Source organism: Mya arenaria, chromosome 6, assembly GCF_026914265.1.
Source record: "Mya arenaria isolate MELC-2E11 chromosome 6, ASM2691426v1".
In the NCBI taxonomy this organism is placed as follows: domain Eukaryota; kingdom Metazoa; phylum Mollusca; class Bivalvia; order Myida; family Myidae; genus Mya; species Mya arenaria.
In genome coordinates, this window is record NC_069127.1 from 21,936,158 (window position 1) to 21,953,270 (window position 17,113).

The 17,113-nt window shown below is 32.3% G+C and overlaps 1 protein-coding gene across 5 annotated transcripts in view; it reads left to right on the top strand.

Annotated features, from left to right (window-relative positions):
* LOC128238284 (uncharacterized) overlaps positions 1–17,113 on the top strand; it is an 88,435-nt gene that overhangs the window by 23,496 nt on the left and 47,826 nt on the right. For all 5 annotated transcript variants that reach the window (XM_052954027.1, XM_052954026.1, XM_052954029.1 and 2 more), the window contains exons 7-16: positions 1,827–1,892; positions 2,713–2,781; positions 5,778–5,843; positions 6,305–6,391; positions 8,812–8,877; positions 9,685–9,753; positions 12,746–12,811; positions 13,273–13,359; positions 15,792–15,857; positions 16,665–16,733. In XM_052954027.1, the coding sequence (XP_052809987.1) occupies positions 1,827–1,892; positions 2,713–2,781; positions 5,778–5,843; positions 6,305–6,391; positions 8,812–8,877; positions 9,685–9,753; positions 12,746–12,811; positions 13,273–13,359; positions 15,792–15,857; positions 16,665–16,733 (711 nt within the window). The remainder of the gene's footprint in view (positions 1–1,826; positions 1,893–2,712; positions 2,782–5,777; positions 5,844–6,304; positions 6,392–8,811; positions 8,878–9,684; positions 9,754–12,745; positions 12,812–13,272; positions 13,360–15,791; positions 15,858–16,664; positions 16,734–17,113) is intronic.

The following is a 17,113-nucleotide window of genomic DNA, read 5'->3' on the forward strand; positions in this document are numbered from 1 at the left end:
CAAAAAGGGATTCCTAATCTCCAACAGCTCAGAAACAAATTTTTTGCATTTATCGACTCGTTAAAATGTAAACGTGTACATATGTTTATTAAATATTAAACAAACAACATTATGACGTGAAGAACACATATATATCGACTTTGCAAACTATCAATTAGTTGCTATATATTTAAAAAAAACTACAATCAATTGCACTTGATGAAACGTGTTACTGATTTATTTGTCGAATAATGCGACTAAAATGTTAAGTATAAATGGTTAAAGCAACATAAACTTTTTAATGTGTAAAGGTTAATTTATTTCATTAAACTAACATTGATTTAATATAACATATATATAATGTCACATTAGTACCGATGTTAATTCAGAACTAATGGGTAATAAAATACTAACAAGCGCACATCATTAGCTTATATATTGTCAACAGCATATGGTTCATAATGAAATGTGACCATTCAAAACAATTGATAAGAACGTAAACTGTTGAAGTATAGAACTTTTGACAGTTCATTTTAAACATTTGTATAAAGAACTGCTATTTTTACACGGAATATGTCGTTTAGTAGCTATGAAAGCTTTAATAAGCGTATGTTAGTTAATGTGTCTGTCAAAATATATACTATGGTGAATAGTGTTTATGACAGTGTTGACCTATATTCAGAGTATCTATACTCATTCGTGTTGTGTATTAGGGAGTCGGGAGTCCGGGCGGTCCGGAAGATTTAGGTTTGGGTAGAGACATATATTTTATCTAGAAATATTTTATGATATGAAGAAGGAACATTTTCATTCAAAAGCGATACTACAGTTGTCCCTAAATCTATTTGACCCAAAAAGTAATAATATTTTATAATTCAAATATATAGCTAAATAAGACTCTCAATTGAAAGACTATCACCATTTCACATTGGACCATTAATGTCTTCCCATTATTGAAGCCGCATTGGAGAAAAATTTGCATCAAAGGGTTTCTTTTTTTTCATTTACAAATTTTGACTTTGGATAAAAATTGTTTAAAGAAAATTAAATTGCAAATGGGGATAACTTCAGACGAAAACATTTAATTGAAAATGGAAATAGAAACAAAACATGTGTACTATCGTACCTTTGCTAACAATATTTAAAATATATTTTTTAAATCAGATCGTGTAGCTACTGATTCATTCTTAGGCAAGATTTGTTAGTAGAAAATCAAAGTTTCCATGAAAGTTAACTTTACCAGAAAGTACCCCAACAATTCAATTCCTGCACTATGCAAAATTTCAGATTGCCCCCTAATGCTGTTCAACGTTCAAATAAAACAAACCGTTAGAGCAAACGTGCAACATATAAAACTGATTTTTTAGTGTGTACTTTTGGTTCCATTGTTGCAGCGTTATATCCCCAAAGTTTGTGCAAGTCATAAGACTGAACTCAACTGGAAGGAAAAACGTTCTTCTCTGAAACTATATATACACTTAAACAATTGTCGTGTCTAGTTTTGTCTACGTTATGGGTGAATAGTGGTGAAACAGCAGGAATAATAATAATAATAATAATAATAATAATAATAATAATAATAATGATAATATACAGTATGTCTTTCTTTGTGTAAAGGGAGACCTTATTCTTTATATATTCAATGCATTGTATATTATGTTTAAATACTCAAATACTGAATTGATGACAGATTCAGGCATTTTGAACATTTTGAAAGATTCATGCGAAGCAATTCAACCGTTGACATGTTTATTGTTTTAGAAAAGGCTCATTGTATCATTACTTTAAGACATATTTTGATTTGCATCCTATATTGATTCTAGCTGCATGCCTTTGTTCTCTTCTAGTTTTATCTCAATTGGGACGAATTGCGAAGCAGAGTTTGCACGGAGATGATAACCTGGATAGCAATGGTAAGGAGTGTATATACATGCAGTCAACATATAATATACGTTCAGCCAAAGTGGTCAGCGTCGTTGTCGTCAGAGCCAGAACTGTCTATCAGTTAAAACCCAAAATGCACGTTGCAAGAGTCAAGACGCACGCGTACAGAGAGACATATAACGAGATAATCATATGCAAATGATTAACATATGATTATCCTTAATAGCTCATTATCTTAAAAATATACAATTAAAGTTAACTTCTTGCTTCGGTTCTCTTTCTCTTCTCTTTCTATCCCCGGTGAAATCTGCTGAGGAAAAGAAGTTGGTTACACATCAATCAGAGTACCCCGATGGTAAGGAATGTATACAAACGCACGTTCAAAAAACTATAGAGTCAAACAAAGCGGTCAGCGTCGTTGCAGTCAGCGCCAAAACAATAAAATAAAACACAAGCTCAGCCAGTGGGAACTTTGGTAACCCTTTGCCAGAACTGTCCATCTGTTAAAACCCAAAACATTAAAATGCACGTTGCCAGAGTCAAGACGCACGCGTTCAGAAAAACAGAAACACGCTTTCGTTAATAACCATTCAGTTCGGTTCAATTTTCTAAGAAGAAAACAATTAAGAATAATCATCAGCGTTAACTGCATGGTTCACACATCAAAAGCTACTAGCCAGTTCGGTAGGAACTTCATTTCAAACTTTAATGCTGAGCCCTCATGCTGAAACGCCCTTGCGCAGTAGAGATAATCATATGTAAATGATGAAAATAGCGTTAATCCTGAAAACCTTAAAGATATACACTTAATATGTGTGAAGTTAACTTCTTGCCCCGATTCTCTTTCAGGTCCATCCCCAGAGATATCCGATGAGATGCAGAAGTTGATTGCAGATGGAAAAAAAAAGTTCGACGATGGTAAGGAATGAATATAATTGTAGCCTACAATGTAGGTTCAAAAGACTATACGGCCAAACATAGCGGTTAGCGTCGTTGTAGTATGCGCCAAAACATTAAAATAAAACACAAGCCCAATATTGGGAATTTTGGTAACCCTTTAATTCCTTACATCAAAAGATGGAATGCTTTGCGAGGTAAAAAAACTAGCATCATTAATAACACATGTCTGAAAAAAAAACTACGAAAATACGTATTTAGTTTAGATGATGTATGTGCATTGTACCAATGTTGTTTATTGGATTTTTTTGACTTTGGTCCCTGTAGTGTGGTTTAAAGTTAATTGTCTTACTGACTGTTCGCAATATATGATATGAAAACAATATAGTGTTTCCCAGTCATGAGTTTTAAATTTTATGATAAGACTTTTGCGAAACCTAAATTGCCGAAGGCGTTTGTCTCTTTTTTGGTGAGATAAAATTTTGAAAATCATGAACGACCAAATACCGACAAAACAAAAATTGCATACGGACTCTTATCGTATTTAAGGCCACCCAACTAAAGAAATCTGAAATAATGTGGATTAATCATAAGCGCAAAAAAATAACATTTGTACATTTTTAACACTTGGCACTTCTTTTGCAAATAAAACAATGTAGAGTCAAAAGGCAACCAAACGAAACACGTTTTTATATCTTCATTTTCCTAAAAATTTCTTTTTGGCGATCATAAATATGAGAATTCTTTAATAAATGCATAAGGTGGAACTAATCTTTTATTCGTTAACACACAAATTTGAGTTTTGTACACAGAAAATGCTTTCAAAAGAAGAACAAAACTGCTTTTATTAATAATCGGCATTGAGCATTACTTTTTATATACAAAACATGGACAAAAAATATTTCATACTCACCAGGTATAGAACGATTTTTTTAATATTATAATGACGATCAAAAGAAAATTACACACACTCTTTACATAACCTAAATTACTATTAACCTATCACGGTTGTCGATGAAATGTCAAAGGATGATCAAATGTGCCATTTTCCGCTCTCTAACGCGAAAATATCATCAATGTATTTACAAACAAGCAAAACTAAGACCGATGGCATTATAAATGAGAATCATTGTCCTACATTTGTTTGAATTCGTATGCTTTCTTACCCTTGTATGCATCACATCAATAGCAAATAAATGGCCTGTCATTAGTGTTGTGACAAATAAGAGTTCAAATTATGTCTGTATTTTGTATGTTTATGTCGAAAAGCGTGTTTTTGTGGATCAGTTGTATAGTAAATTTTCTCATTTAGCCCGAGTAATACGATAAATGATTATTCGTCGTCTTATACTTCACTCAAATATTATTAAAAAGACGACAATGTATAGATACATCAGTGTATGGCAACTTGAACATATTAGTAATTGTGAAAGAAATGATCAATACTTATCACAATATATGCATGCAAAAATGGCATAAATGCACATTTAACAATACAACTTTAGTTATGTTCAAAGCAAACACGTTGCAGTATTATTGCACGTTTTATTTAACAAAGCGGAATTATATCAAATATCTTATGAAACATGCGCTAACTTCTTTACATTTACTGAATGAATATACAAACAGCTTGTATTTGAATGAGAATTTTGTATTAACGCACCGAAATGATAAAGTTATCTATGGAAGTCTATATCGCAATCGAAATCCGTTACTTTATGTGTCGATGTTTATGGAAGTACTAGTATACGTTATTATGATGTTTGTTTACAAATGTTGGATTAGAGAACAATCAATTAATTGCTTTACATTTGAAAAAGTCTTTAAGAATAATATTTGTAAATTTCACATCATTGAAAATCCACACCAATTCAGTATCACTTTTCTTATCAGTGTGTTTTCATTAACCATGCATAAGAGTTCGTCTTCCTTTTAAACTATTTGCATCACAAACAAAGCATTTATTTAATATTTCAAAATAATAAGCGAATGAAAGCTACACTAATTCCCCTAATTATCAATGTTTGAAAATTTAACGTCAATTAGCATTCTACAACTCATTTATTTCCTTAACGGAATCAAAATTGGCTTTTTATTGCAGGAATTTGTCCAAGAGCTATAATTCTTGCACACTTCAAAATGCTATCTAGCAATGGCCTAAGTTTTTTTTGTCGTAACTGATTCAGGATTTGGATAACATTCTGAAATAAATCATCTAATAATTAAAATAAATATGTTGTACACAATTGCATATAGTTTCTATCAATGCTTCAGACAAAATCAGTTTAAAGTAAGTCAGTTTCCATGAAAATTAACTTTACCAGGAAGTACTCACAAATTCAAATCCTTCACTATGCATAGTTAACATTGCTGTCTATTGTTTTTCAAAGATTAATTTATAGTACAACAATTCGCGGGAATAATTTGAAAGTTTAATATATATAAGTGAAACTCATACGCAAATGACGAGCACAATAATGTGTATTATAGTTTCTATTGGTGCAGCGTTATATCCTCGAAGTTGTTCACATCGCAGCAATTGAAACTGTAATGTTCTCATATAACAACATTATACACATTTGAACATTTATTGTGTTTAGTTTTGCCTACGTTATGAGTTAAAACTTCTGTGGACAACTTCATATTTTCGTTTATAAAGATCGCAAGTTTCATTTTCCTTAAAGTAGTTATCGAGTTTGAATGAATACTAATAAGAATAATTATGATCAACACAGTTTGTCTCTTCATCTATAGGGTTACATATATCCTAGCTAGTTACCAATTCCTCATATATTGAATACATTGTATAAGTTTTGATACTGAGGAAATAATTGATGAAAATTTCAGGCCTTTCAGATAGTTGAAGTTCTTTCAGTAATAGCAGTTCAAAACTGTTTTATCCCTGCGGAAACTATTGTCATCTTAACTGTTAAGGAAAAGGCTCATTGTATCATAGCGTAAGGATATATAGTTGGTTTGCATCCTATACTGATCTTCATGTCCTGGTTTTCTTCTAGATATATCCCAACTGGCACAAGATGTGAAGGAGCGTTTAAGCAAAGATAAATCCCTGGATGTCAAAGGTAGGGAATGCATGTACATACAGACACTATATACTATACGGTCAAACAAAGATGTCATCGTCGTTATCGTCAGCATCAAAACTGGCCATGACTTAAAACCAAAGATTTTAAATGCCCGTAGCGAAAGACAAGACGCACGACTATAAAATGACATATCACGATTACTTTACAGATTCACTATTACTTCCAAATAAGATTTACCACAATAAATACAATTGTTTTACTACACCAAGAAGGATGATAAATGTCGAAAACAATGGTTCTTATGAAGGATACCGAGTAAATTATCGAAGAAAGGTGCAGAAAACACGGTATTTCTATCTTATGTGACGATAGATCACAGTGAATCTTTTAGCACTATTTTGCACAACTACATTATTTAGCAGGTAGTTAAAGGTTTATCATTCAAAATTTATGTTTGTTATATATGTGTATGTATTGCGTTCGTTTCACTTCATTAGAAGATGATGTATCAAAGATCAGATCAATTCTGCAAGAGATGTTTCCCCAAACAGGACGTTCGCCAGTTAAAGATTCAAGTGTATTCGGTAGGTATTTACTTTCAAATTTAAATGCTAAGTACACTTCATAATATAACGCCCTTACGTGGTAAAGATAAGCATTTGAAAGTAAAACATATAATAATCATTTGTGGTTCAATACCTTGTAGAATATAATTAATTAATAAAGGGGACGTTATCTTCTGGCCCCGTTTTTCTTTAAGATTCACCCAAAGAGGTGTCTGATGATGAGAATCAGTCGAATGTACCAGTGGGCGCTAACGGTATTAAATGCATTTACATGCAGATTCAATACACGATACGTCCAAACAAAGCAGTCGGCGTTGCTATTGTCATTGCCCAAATTTTGACCAAAGCATAAAACACAAGCCCAACTAGTATGAAATAAGGTATCCCTTTAATTGCTGACATCAAATGCTGGAATGACTTGCAGGGTCAAGATAACATTGCGTTATTAATAACACATGTTTTAAATTATTTTTAGGTAGATATGTATTTAATGGAGATGTTTTGTGTGCATTGTCCCTAGTTCAAAACGTTTTCCTATGGTAACTGTAGGCATTTGTCATATTTCTGGTCAGAAGTGATGTGTCGGACGAAATACTGGCAAATACAGTAATTTCCGACAACCGATATCAGTGAAAAGATAGCAATGCTTCCGACGGACCCCAAATCTGATAAGGATATGTTACTATGTCTCCCTTCACCCCACAAAAGAAATCTGAATTTACTCTGCATTGTTCTTAAGCGTAATGTTGATAAAGTTTTGGTATCAACACACTAGTTTGGTGTTACTTATCCTTTCAGGTAACTGGAAAAGCTTCTTCACCGAATTTAGTTCTGGAAAACAATATTTTTTGTGTGTTTCTTTTGTGTTTTGTGTTCTGTTATTGTACTTTAATAACTGATTACCCAAAATAATTTTCTTCTTGATATTCTATTGGTTGTTAGATACTTTGGTTTGATTACCAGCCAGTAGTATGAACTAAATCTATATTGTAAGTTATTGTTTGTAAATTTTGGTTAATCTAGTTTAATTTGGAGATACATATTTTACAGAATGAAGTTTCATTTGAAAGATAAGGAAATTATTTCCTACTTGTTTAAACAGTATAGCTGGTATTGTCTTGTAGGTCAAAAGGAATTCTTAATCTTCAACAGCTGGGGAACAATGTCCGTTGCATTTATCGATTCTGAACATATAAAAGTGTAAAGATGTGTATTAAAAAATACATCATGTATATGCATTCAATGCTAACAAATAAATAAATAACATTTAAAAATGTCTCAAATGATATGAAGAACATAATAATATTGACTTTGCAAACTATCAATTGTTTGCTATATGTTTGAAAACAACGGTCAATTTGACTTGATGATGCGACCATACAGTCATCCTTATATCTATTTGAACCAAAAATTGATAGTATATTGAATCTTTAGCTTAAAAATTATCCCAATGTTTTGAAAACCTAACACCATTAATTTTCACATTCGACCATAAATGTCTTCCCATAATTGAAGCAATATTGGAGACAACTTTGCATCAGTTGGTCCAAGATTTATAATTCTTGCAAAAAGTGTCTTTTTTATCTACAGATTATGACTTTGGATAAAAATAGTTTAATTCAAAATAGAAAGAGAAACAAAACATGTGCACTACCGGTCATTCGCAATCAATATTTAAATATATATTATTAAAACAGTTCGTGTAGATACTGATTCAACTTTTGTTAGTAGAAAGTTTCCATGAGAATTAACTTTACTATAAAGTACCCCGACAGTTCAATTCCTGCGCTATGCATAATTTCAAATTGCCTCCTAGTGGTTTTCAACCTTTAATTAAAACAAACTGTTCGAGCAAATTTGCAACATAAAAAACAGACACCTTTTAGTGTGTTCTCATGTGAACTCTGATAGTTGTTCATTTCACAGCAATTGAAAACTATAAAGTTCACCTTTGTAACTATATATACACTTGAACAATCATCGTGTCTAGTTTTGTCTACGTTATGGGTTACTGTTCATACGCCGCGAAAAACTTCACATTTCCTCTATTAAGATCGCAAGTTTCGATATTTTCCTTTAAATAGTTTTCTAGTTTTACTCCAAATAAATATTGGAGGAATAATAATAATAATAATAATAATAATAATAATAATAATAATAATAAAAGTTATAATAATAATAATAATATACAGTATGTCTTTCTTCGTCTAAGGGGAGACCTAATTCTTTATATATTTAAAGCATTTCATATTTTTTAATACTCAAATACTTAGCAAAGAATTGATGAAAAATTCAGGCATTTTGAACATTTCGAAAGATTCATGCGAAGCAATTTAACCGTCGACATTGTTTTAGAAAAGGCTCGTATAATACTGTTAAGACATATTTTGATTTGCAACCTATATTGATTCTAGCTCCATGCCTTTGTTCTCTTCTAGTTTTATCTCAATTGGGACGAATTGTGAAGCAGCGTTTGTACGGAGATAATAAACTTGATGGCAATGGTAAGGAATGTATATACTTGCAGTCAACATATAATATACGTTCAGCGTCGTTGTCGTCAGAGCCAGAACTGTATATCAGTTAAAACCCAAAATGCACGTTGCAAGAGTCAAGACGCACGCGTACAGAGAGACATATAACGAGATAATCATATGCAAATGATTAACATATGATTATCCTTAATAGCTCATTTTCTTAAAAATATACAATTAAAGTTAACTTCTTGCTTCGGTTCTCTTTCTCTTCTCTTTCTATCCCCGGTGAAATCTGCTGAGGAAAAGAAGTTGGTTACACATCAATCAGAGTACCCCGATGGTAAGGAATGTATACAAACGCACGTTCAAAAAACTATAGAGTCAATCAAAGCGGTCAGCGTCGTTGCAGTCAGCGCCAAAACAATAAAATAAAACGCAAGCTCAGCCAGTGGGAACTTTGGTAACCCTTTGCCAGAACTGTCCTTCTGTTAAAACCCAAAACATTAAAATGCACGTTGCCAGAGTCAAGACGCACGCGTTCAGAAAAACAGAAACACGCTTTCGTTAATAACCATTCAGTTCGGTTCAATTTTCTAAGAAGAAAACAATTAAGAATAATCATCAGCGTTAACTGCATGGTTCACACATCAAAAGCTACTAGCCAGTTCGGTAGGAACTTCATTTCAAACTTTAATGCTGAGCCCTCATGCTGAAACGCCCTTGCGCAGTAGAGATAATCATATGTAAATGATGAAAATAGCGTTAATCCTGAAAACCTTAAAGATATACACTTAATACGTGTGAAGTTAACTTCTTGCCCCGATTCTCTTTCAGGTCCATCCCCAGAGAAATCCGATGAGATGCAGAAGTTGATTGCAGATGAAAAAAAAAAGTTCGACGATGGTAAGGAATGAATATAATTGTAGCCTACAATGTAGGTTCAAAAGACTATACGGTCAAACATAGCGGTTAGCGTCGTTGTAGTATGCGCCAAAACATTAAAATAAAACACAAGCCCAATATTGGGAATTTTGGTAACCCTTTAATTCCTTACATCAAAAGATGGAATGCTTTGCGAGGTAAAACAACTAGCATCATTAATAACACATGTCTGAAAAAAAAACTACTAAAATACGTATTTAGTTTAGATGATGTATGTGCATTGTACCAATGTTGTTCATTGGATTTTTTTGACTTTGGTCCCTGTAGTGTGGTTTAAAGTTAATTGTCTTACTGACTGTTCGCAATATATGATATGGAAACAATATAGTGTTTCCCAGTCATGAGTTTTAAATTTTATGATAAGACTTTTGCGAAACCTAAATTGCCGAAGGCGTTTGTCTCTTTTTTTGGTGAGATAAAATTTTGAAAATCATGAACGACCAAATACCGACAAAACAAAAATTGCATACGGACTCTTATCGTATTTAAGGCCACCCAACTAAAGAAATCTGAATATAATGTGGATTAATCATTAGCGCAAAAAAATACATTTGTACATTTTTAACACTTGGCACTTCTTTTGCAAATAAAACAATGTAGGAACAAAAGGCAACCAAACGAAACACGTTTTTATATCTTCATTTTCCTAAAAATTTCTTTTTGGCGATCATAAATATGAGAATTCTTTAATAAATGCATAAGGTGGAACTAATCTTTTATTCGTTATCACACAAATTTGAGTTTTGTACACAGAAAATGCTTTCAAAAGAAGAACAAAACTGCTTTTATTAATAATCGGCATTGAGCATTACTTTTTATATACAAAACATGGACAAATAACATTTCATAGTCACCAGGTATAGAACGATTTTTTTAATATTATAATGACGATCAACAGAAAATTACACACACTCTTTACATAACCTAAATTACTATTAACCTATCACGGTTGTCGATGAAATGTCAAAGGATGATCAAATGTGCCATTTTCCGCTCTCTAACGCGAAAATATCATCAATGTATTTACAAACAAGCAAAACTAAGACCGATGGCATTATAAATGAGAATCATTGTCCTACATTTGTTTGAATTCGTATGCTTTCTTACCCTTGTATGCATCACATCAAGAGCAAATAAATGGCCTGTCATTAGTGTTGTGACAAATAAGAGTTCAAATTATGTCTGTATTTTGTATGTTTATGTCGAAAAGCGTGTTTTTGTGGATCAGTTGTATAGTAAATTTTCTCATTTAGCCCGAGTAATACGATAAATGATTATTCGTCGTCTTATACTTCACTCAAATATTATTAAAAGACGACAATGTATAGATACATCAGTGTATGGCAACTTGAACATATTAGTAATTGTGAAAGAAATGATCAATACTTATCACAATATATGCATGCAAAAATGGCATAAATGCACATTTAACAATACAACTAGTTATGTTCAAAGCAAACACGTTGCAGTATTATTGCACGTTTTATTTAACAAAGCGGAATTATATCAAATATCTTATGAAACATGCGCTAACTTCTTTACATTTACTGAATGAATATACAAACAGCTTGTATTTGAATGAGAATTTTGTATTAACGCACCGAAATGATAAAGTTATCTATGGAAGCTATATCGCAATCGAAATCCGTTACGTTATGTGTCGATGTTTATGGAAGTACTAGTATACGTTATTATGATGTTTGTTTACAAATGTTGAATTAGAGAACAATCAATTAATTGCTTTACATTTGAAAAAGTCTTTAAGAATAATATTTGTAAATTTCACATCATTGAAAATCCACACCAATTCAGTATCACTTTTCTTATCAGTGTGTTTTCATTAACCATGCATAAGAGTTCGTCTTCCTTTTAAACTATTTGCATCACAAACAAAGCATTTATTTAATATTTCAAAATAATAAGCGAATGAAAGCTACACTTATTCACCTAATTATCAATGTTTGAAAATTTAACGTCAATTAGCATTCTACAACTCATTTATTTCCTTAACGGAATCAAAATTGGCTTTTTATTGCAGGAATTTGTCCAAGAGCTATAATTCTTGCACACTTCAAAATGCTATCTAGCAATGGCCTAAGTTTTTTTGTCGTAACTGATTCAGGATTTGGATAACATTCTGAAATAAATCATCTAATAATTAAAATAAATATGCTGTACACAATTGCATATAGTTTCTATCAATGCTTCAGACAAAATCAGTTTAAAGTAAGTCAGTTTCCATGAAAATTAACTTTACCAGGAAGTACTCACAAATTCAAATCCTTCACTATGCATAGTTAACATTGCTGTCTATTGTTTTTCAAAGATTAATTTATAGTACAACAATTCGCGGGAATAATTTGAAAGTTTAATATATATAAGTGAAACTCATACGCAAATGACGAGCACAATAATGTGTATTATAGTTTATATTGGTGCAGCGTTATATCCTCGAAGTTGTTCACATCGCAGCAATTGAAACTGTAATGTTCTCATATAACAACTTTATACACATTTGAACATTTATTGTGTTTAGTTTTGCCTACGTTATGAGTTAAAACTTCTGTGGACAACTTCATATTTTCGTTTATAAAGATCGCAAGTTTCATTTTCCTTAAAGTAGTAATCGAGTTTGAATGAATACTAATAAGAATAATTATGATCAACACAGTTTGTCTCTTCATCTATAGGGTTACATATATCCTAGCTAGTTACCAATTCCTGATATATTGAATACATTGTATAAGTTTTGATACTGAGGAAAGAATTGATGAAAATTTCAGGCCTTTCAGATAGTTGAAGTTCTTTCAGTAATAGCAGTTCAAAACTGTTTTATCCCTGCGGAAACTATTGTCATCTTAACTGTTAAGGAAAAGGCTCATTGTATCATAGCGTAAGGATATATAGTTGGTTTGCATCCTATACTGATCCTCATGTCCTGGTTTTCTTCTAGATATATCCCAACTGGCACAAGATGTGAAGGAGCGTTTAAGCAAAGATAAATCCCTGGATGTCAAAGGTAGGGAATGCATGTACATACAGACACTATATACTATACGGTCAAACAAAGATGTCAGCGTCGTTATCGTCAGCATCAAAACTGGCCATGACTTAAAACCAAAGATTTTAAATGCCCGTAGCGAAAGACAAGACGCACGACTATAAAATGACATATCACGATTACTTTACAGATTCACTATTACTTCCAAATAAGATTTACCACAATAAATACAATTGTTTTACTACACCAAGAAGGATGATAAATGTCGAAAACAATGGTTCTTATGAAGGATACCGAGTAAATTATCGAAGAAAGGTGCAGAAAACACGGTATTTCTATCTTATGTGACGATAGATCACAGTGAATCTTTTAGCACTATTTTGCACAACTACATTATTTAGCAGGTAGTTAAAGGTTTATCATTCAAAATTTATGTTTGTTATATATGTGTATGTATTGCGTTCGTTTCACTTCATTAGAAGATGATGTATCAAAGATCAGATCAATTCTGCAAGAGATGTTTCCCCAAACAGGACGTTCGCCAGTTAAAGATTCAAGTGTATTCGGTAGGTATTTACTTTCAAATTTAAATGCTAAGTACACTTCATAATATAACGCCCTTACGTGGTAAAGATAAGCATTTGAAAGTAAAACATATAATAATCATTTGTGGTTCAATTCCTTGTAGAATATAATTAATTAATAAAGGGGACGTTATCTTCTGGCCCCGTTTTTCTTTAAGATTCACCCAAAGAGGTGTCTGATGATGAGAATCAGTCGAATGTACCAGTGGGCGCTAACGGTATTAAATGCATTTACATGCAGATTCAATACACGATACGTCCAAACAAAGCAGTCGGCGTTGCTATTGTCATTGCCCAAATTTTGACCAAAACATAAAACACAAGCCCAACTAGTATGAAATAAGGTATCCCTTTAATTGCTGACATCAAATGCTGGAATGACTTGCAGGGTCAAGATAACATTGCGTTATTAATAACACATGTTTTAAATTATTTTTAGGTAGATATGTATTTAATGGAGATGTTTTGTGTGCATTGTCCCTAGTTCAAAACGTTTTCCTATGGTAACTGTAGGCATTTGTCATATTTCTGGTCAGAAGTGATGTGTCGGACGAAATACTGGCAAATACAGTAATTTCCGACAACCGATATCAGTGAAAAGATAGCAATGCTTCCGACGGACCCCAAATCTGATAAGGATATGTTACTATGTCTCCCTTCACCCCACAAAAGAAATCTGAATTTACTCTGCATTGTTCTTAAGCGTAATGTTGATAAAGTTTTGGTATCAACACACTAGTTTGGTGTTACTTATCCTTTCAGGTAACTGGAAAAGCTTCTTCACCGAATTTAGTTCTGGAAAACAATATTTTTTGTGTGTTTCTTTTGTGTTTTGTGTTCTGTTATTGTACTTTAATAACTGATTACCCAAAATAATTTTCTTCTTGATATTCTATTGGTTGTTAGATACTTTGGTTTGATTACCAGCCAGTAGTATGAACTAAATCTATATTGTAAGTTATTGTTTGTAAATTTTGGTTAATCTAGTTTAATTTGGAGATACATATTTTACAGAATGAAGTTTCATTTGAAAGATAAGGAAATTATTTCCTACTTGTTTAAACAGTATAGCTGGTATTGTCTTGTAGGTCAAAAGGAATTCTTAATCTTCAACAGCTGGGGAACAATGTCCGTTGCATTTATCGATTCTGAACATATAAAAGTGTAAAGATGTGTATTAAAAAATACATCATGTATATGCATTCAATGCTAACAAATAAATAAATAACATTTAAAAATGTCTCAAATGATATGAAGAACATAATAATATTGACTTTGCAAACTATCAATTGTTTGCTATATGTTTGAAAACAACGGTCAATTTGACTTGATGATGCGACCATACAGTCATCCTTATATCTATTTGAACCAAAAATTGATAGTATATTGAATCTTTAGCTTAAAAATTATCCCAATGTTTTGAAAACCTAACACCATTAATTTTCACATTCGACCATAAATGTCTTCCCATAATTGAAGCAATATTGGAGACAACTTTGCATCAGTTGGTCCAAGATTTATAATTCTTGCAAAAAGTGTCTTTTTTATCTACAGATTATGACTTTGGATAAAAATAGTTTAATTCAAAATAGAAAGAGAAACAAAACATGTGCACTACCGGTCATTCGCAATCAATATTTAAATATATATTATTAAAACAGTTCGTGTAGATACTGATTCAACTTTTGTTAGTAGAAAGTTTCCATGAGAATTAACTTTACTATAAAGTACCCCGACAGTTCAATTCCTGCGCTATGCATAATTTCAAATTGCCTCCTAGTGGTTTTCAACCTTTAATTAAAACAAACTGTTCGAGCAAATTTGCAACATAAAAAACAGACACCTTTTAGTGTGTTCTCATGTGAACTCTGATAGTTGTTCATTTCACAGCAATTGAAAACTATAAAGTTCACCTTTGTAACTATATATACACTTGAACAATCATCGTGTCTAGTTTTGTCTACGTTATGGGTTACTGTTCATACGCCGCGAAAAACTTCACATTTCCTCTATTAAGATCGCAAGTTTCGATATTTTCCTTTAAATAGTTTTCTAGTTTTACTCCAAATAAATATTGGAGGAATAATAATAATAATAATAATAATAATAATAATAATAATAATAATAATAATAATAAAAGTTATAATAATAATAATAATAATATACAGTATGTCTTTCTTCGTCTAAGGGGAGACCTAATTCTTTATATATTTAAAGCATTTCATATTTTTTAATACTCAAATACTTAGCAAAGAATTGATGAAAAATTCAGGCATTTTGAACATTTCGAAAGATTCATGCGAAGCAATTTAACCGTCGACATTGTTTTAGAAAAGGCTCGTATAATACTGTTAAGACATATTTTGATTTGCAACCTATATTGATTCTAGCTCCATGCCTTTGTTCTCTTCTAGTTTTATCTCAATTGGGACGAATTGTGAAGCAGCGTTTGTACGGAGATAATAAACTTGATGGCAATGGTAAGGAATGTATATACTTGCAGTCAACATATAATATACGTTCAGCGTCGTTGTCGTCAGAGCCAGAACTGTATATCAGTTAAAACCCAAAATGCACGTTGCAAGAGTCAAGACGCACGCGTACAGAGAGACATATAACGAGATAATCATATGCAAATGATTAACATATGATTATCCTTAATAGCTCATTTTCTTAAAAATATACAATTAAAGTTAACTTCTTGCTTCGGTTCTCTTTCTCTTCTCTTTCTATCCCCGGTGAAATCTGCTGAGGAAAAGAAGTTGGTTACACATCAATCAGAGTACCCCGATGGTAAGGAATGTATACAAACGCACGTTCAAAAAACTATAGAGTCAATCAAAGCGGTCAGCGTCGTTGCAGTCAGCGCCAAAACAATAAAATAAAACGCAAGCTCAGCCAGTGGGAACTTTGGTAACCCTTTGCCAGAACTGTCCTTCTGTTAAAACCCAAAACATTAAAATGCACGTTGCCAGAGTCAAGACGCACGCGTTCAGAAAAACAGAAACACGCTTTCGTTAATAACCATTCAGTTCGGTTCAATTTTCTAAGAAGAAAACAATTAAGAATAATCATCAGCGTTAACTGCATGGTTCACACATCAAAAGCTACTAGCCAGTTCGGTAGGAACTTCATTTCAAACTTTAATGCTGAGCCCTCATGCTGAAACGCCCTTGCGCAGTAGAGATAATCATATGTAAATGATGAAAATAGCGTTAATCCTGAAAACCTTAAAGATATACACTTAATACGTGTGAAGTTAACTTCTTGCCCCGATTCTCTTTCAGGTCCATCCCCAGAGAAATCCGATGAGATGCAGAAGTTGATTGCAGATGAAAAAAAAAAGTTCGACGATGGTAAGGAATGAATATAATTGTAGCCTACAATGTAGGTTCAAAAGACTATACGGTCAAACATAGCGGTTAGCGTCGTTGTAGTATGCGCCAAAACATTAAAATAAAACACAAGCCCAATATTGGGAATTTTGGTAACCCTTTAATTCCTTACATCAAAAGATGGAATGCTTTGCGAGGTAAAACAACTAGCATCATTAATAACACATGTCTGAAAAAAAAACTACTAAAATACGTATTTAGTTTAGATGATGTATGTGCATTGTACCAATGTTGTTCATTGGATTTTTTTGACTTTGGTCCCTGTAGTGTGGTTTAAAGTTAATTGTCTTACTGACTGTTCGCAATATATGATATGGAAACAATATAGTGTTTCCCAGTCA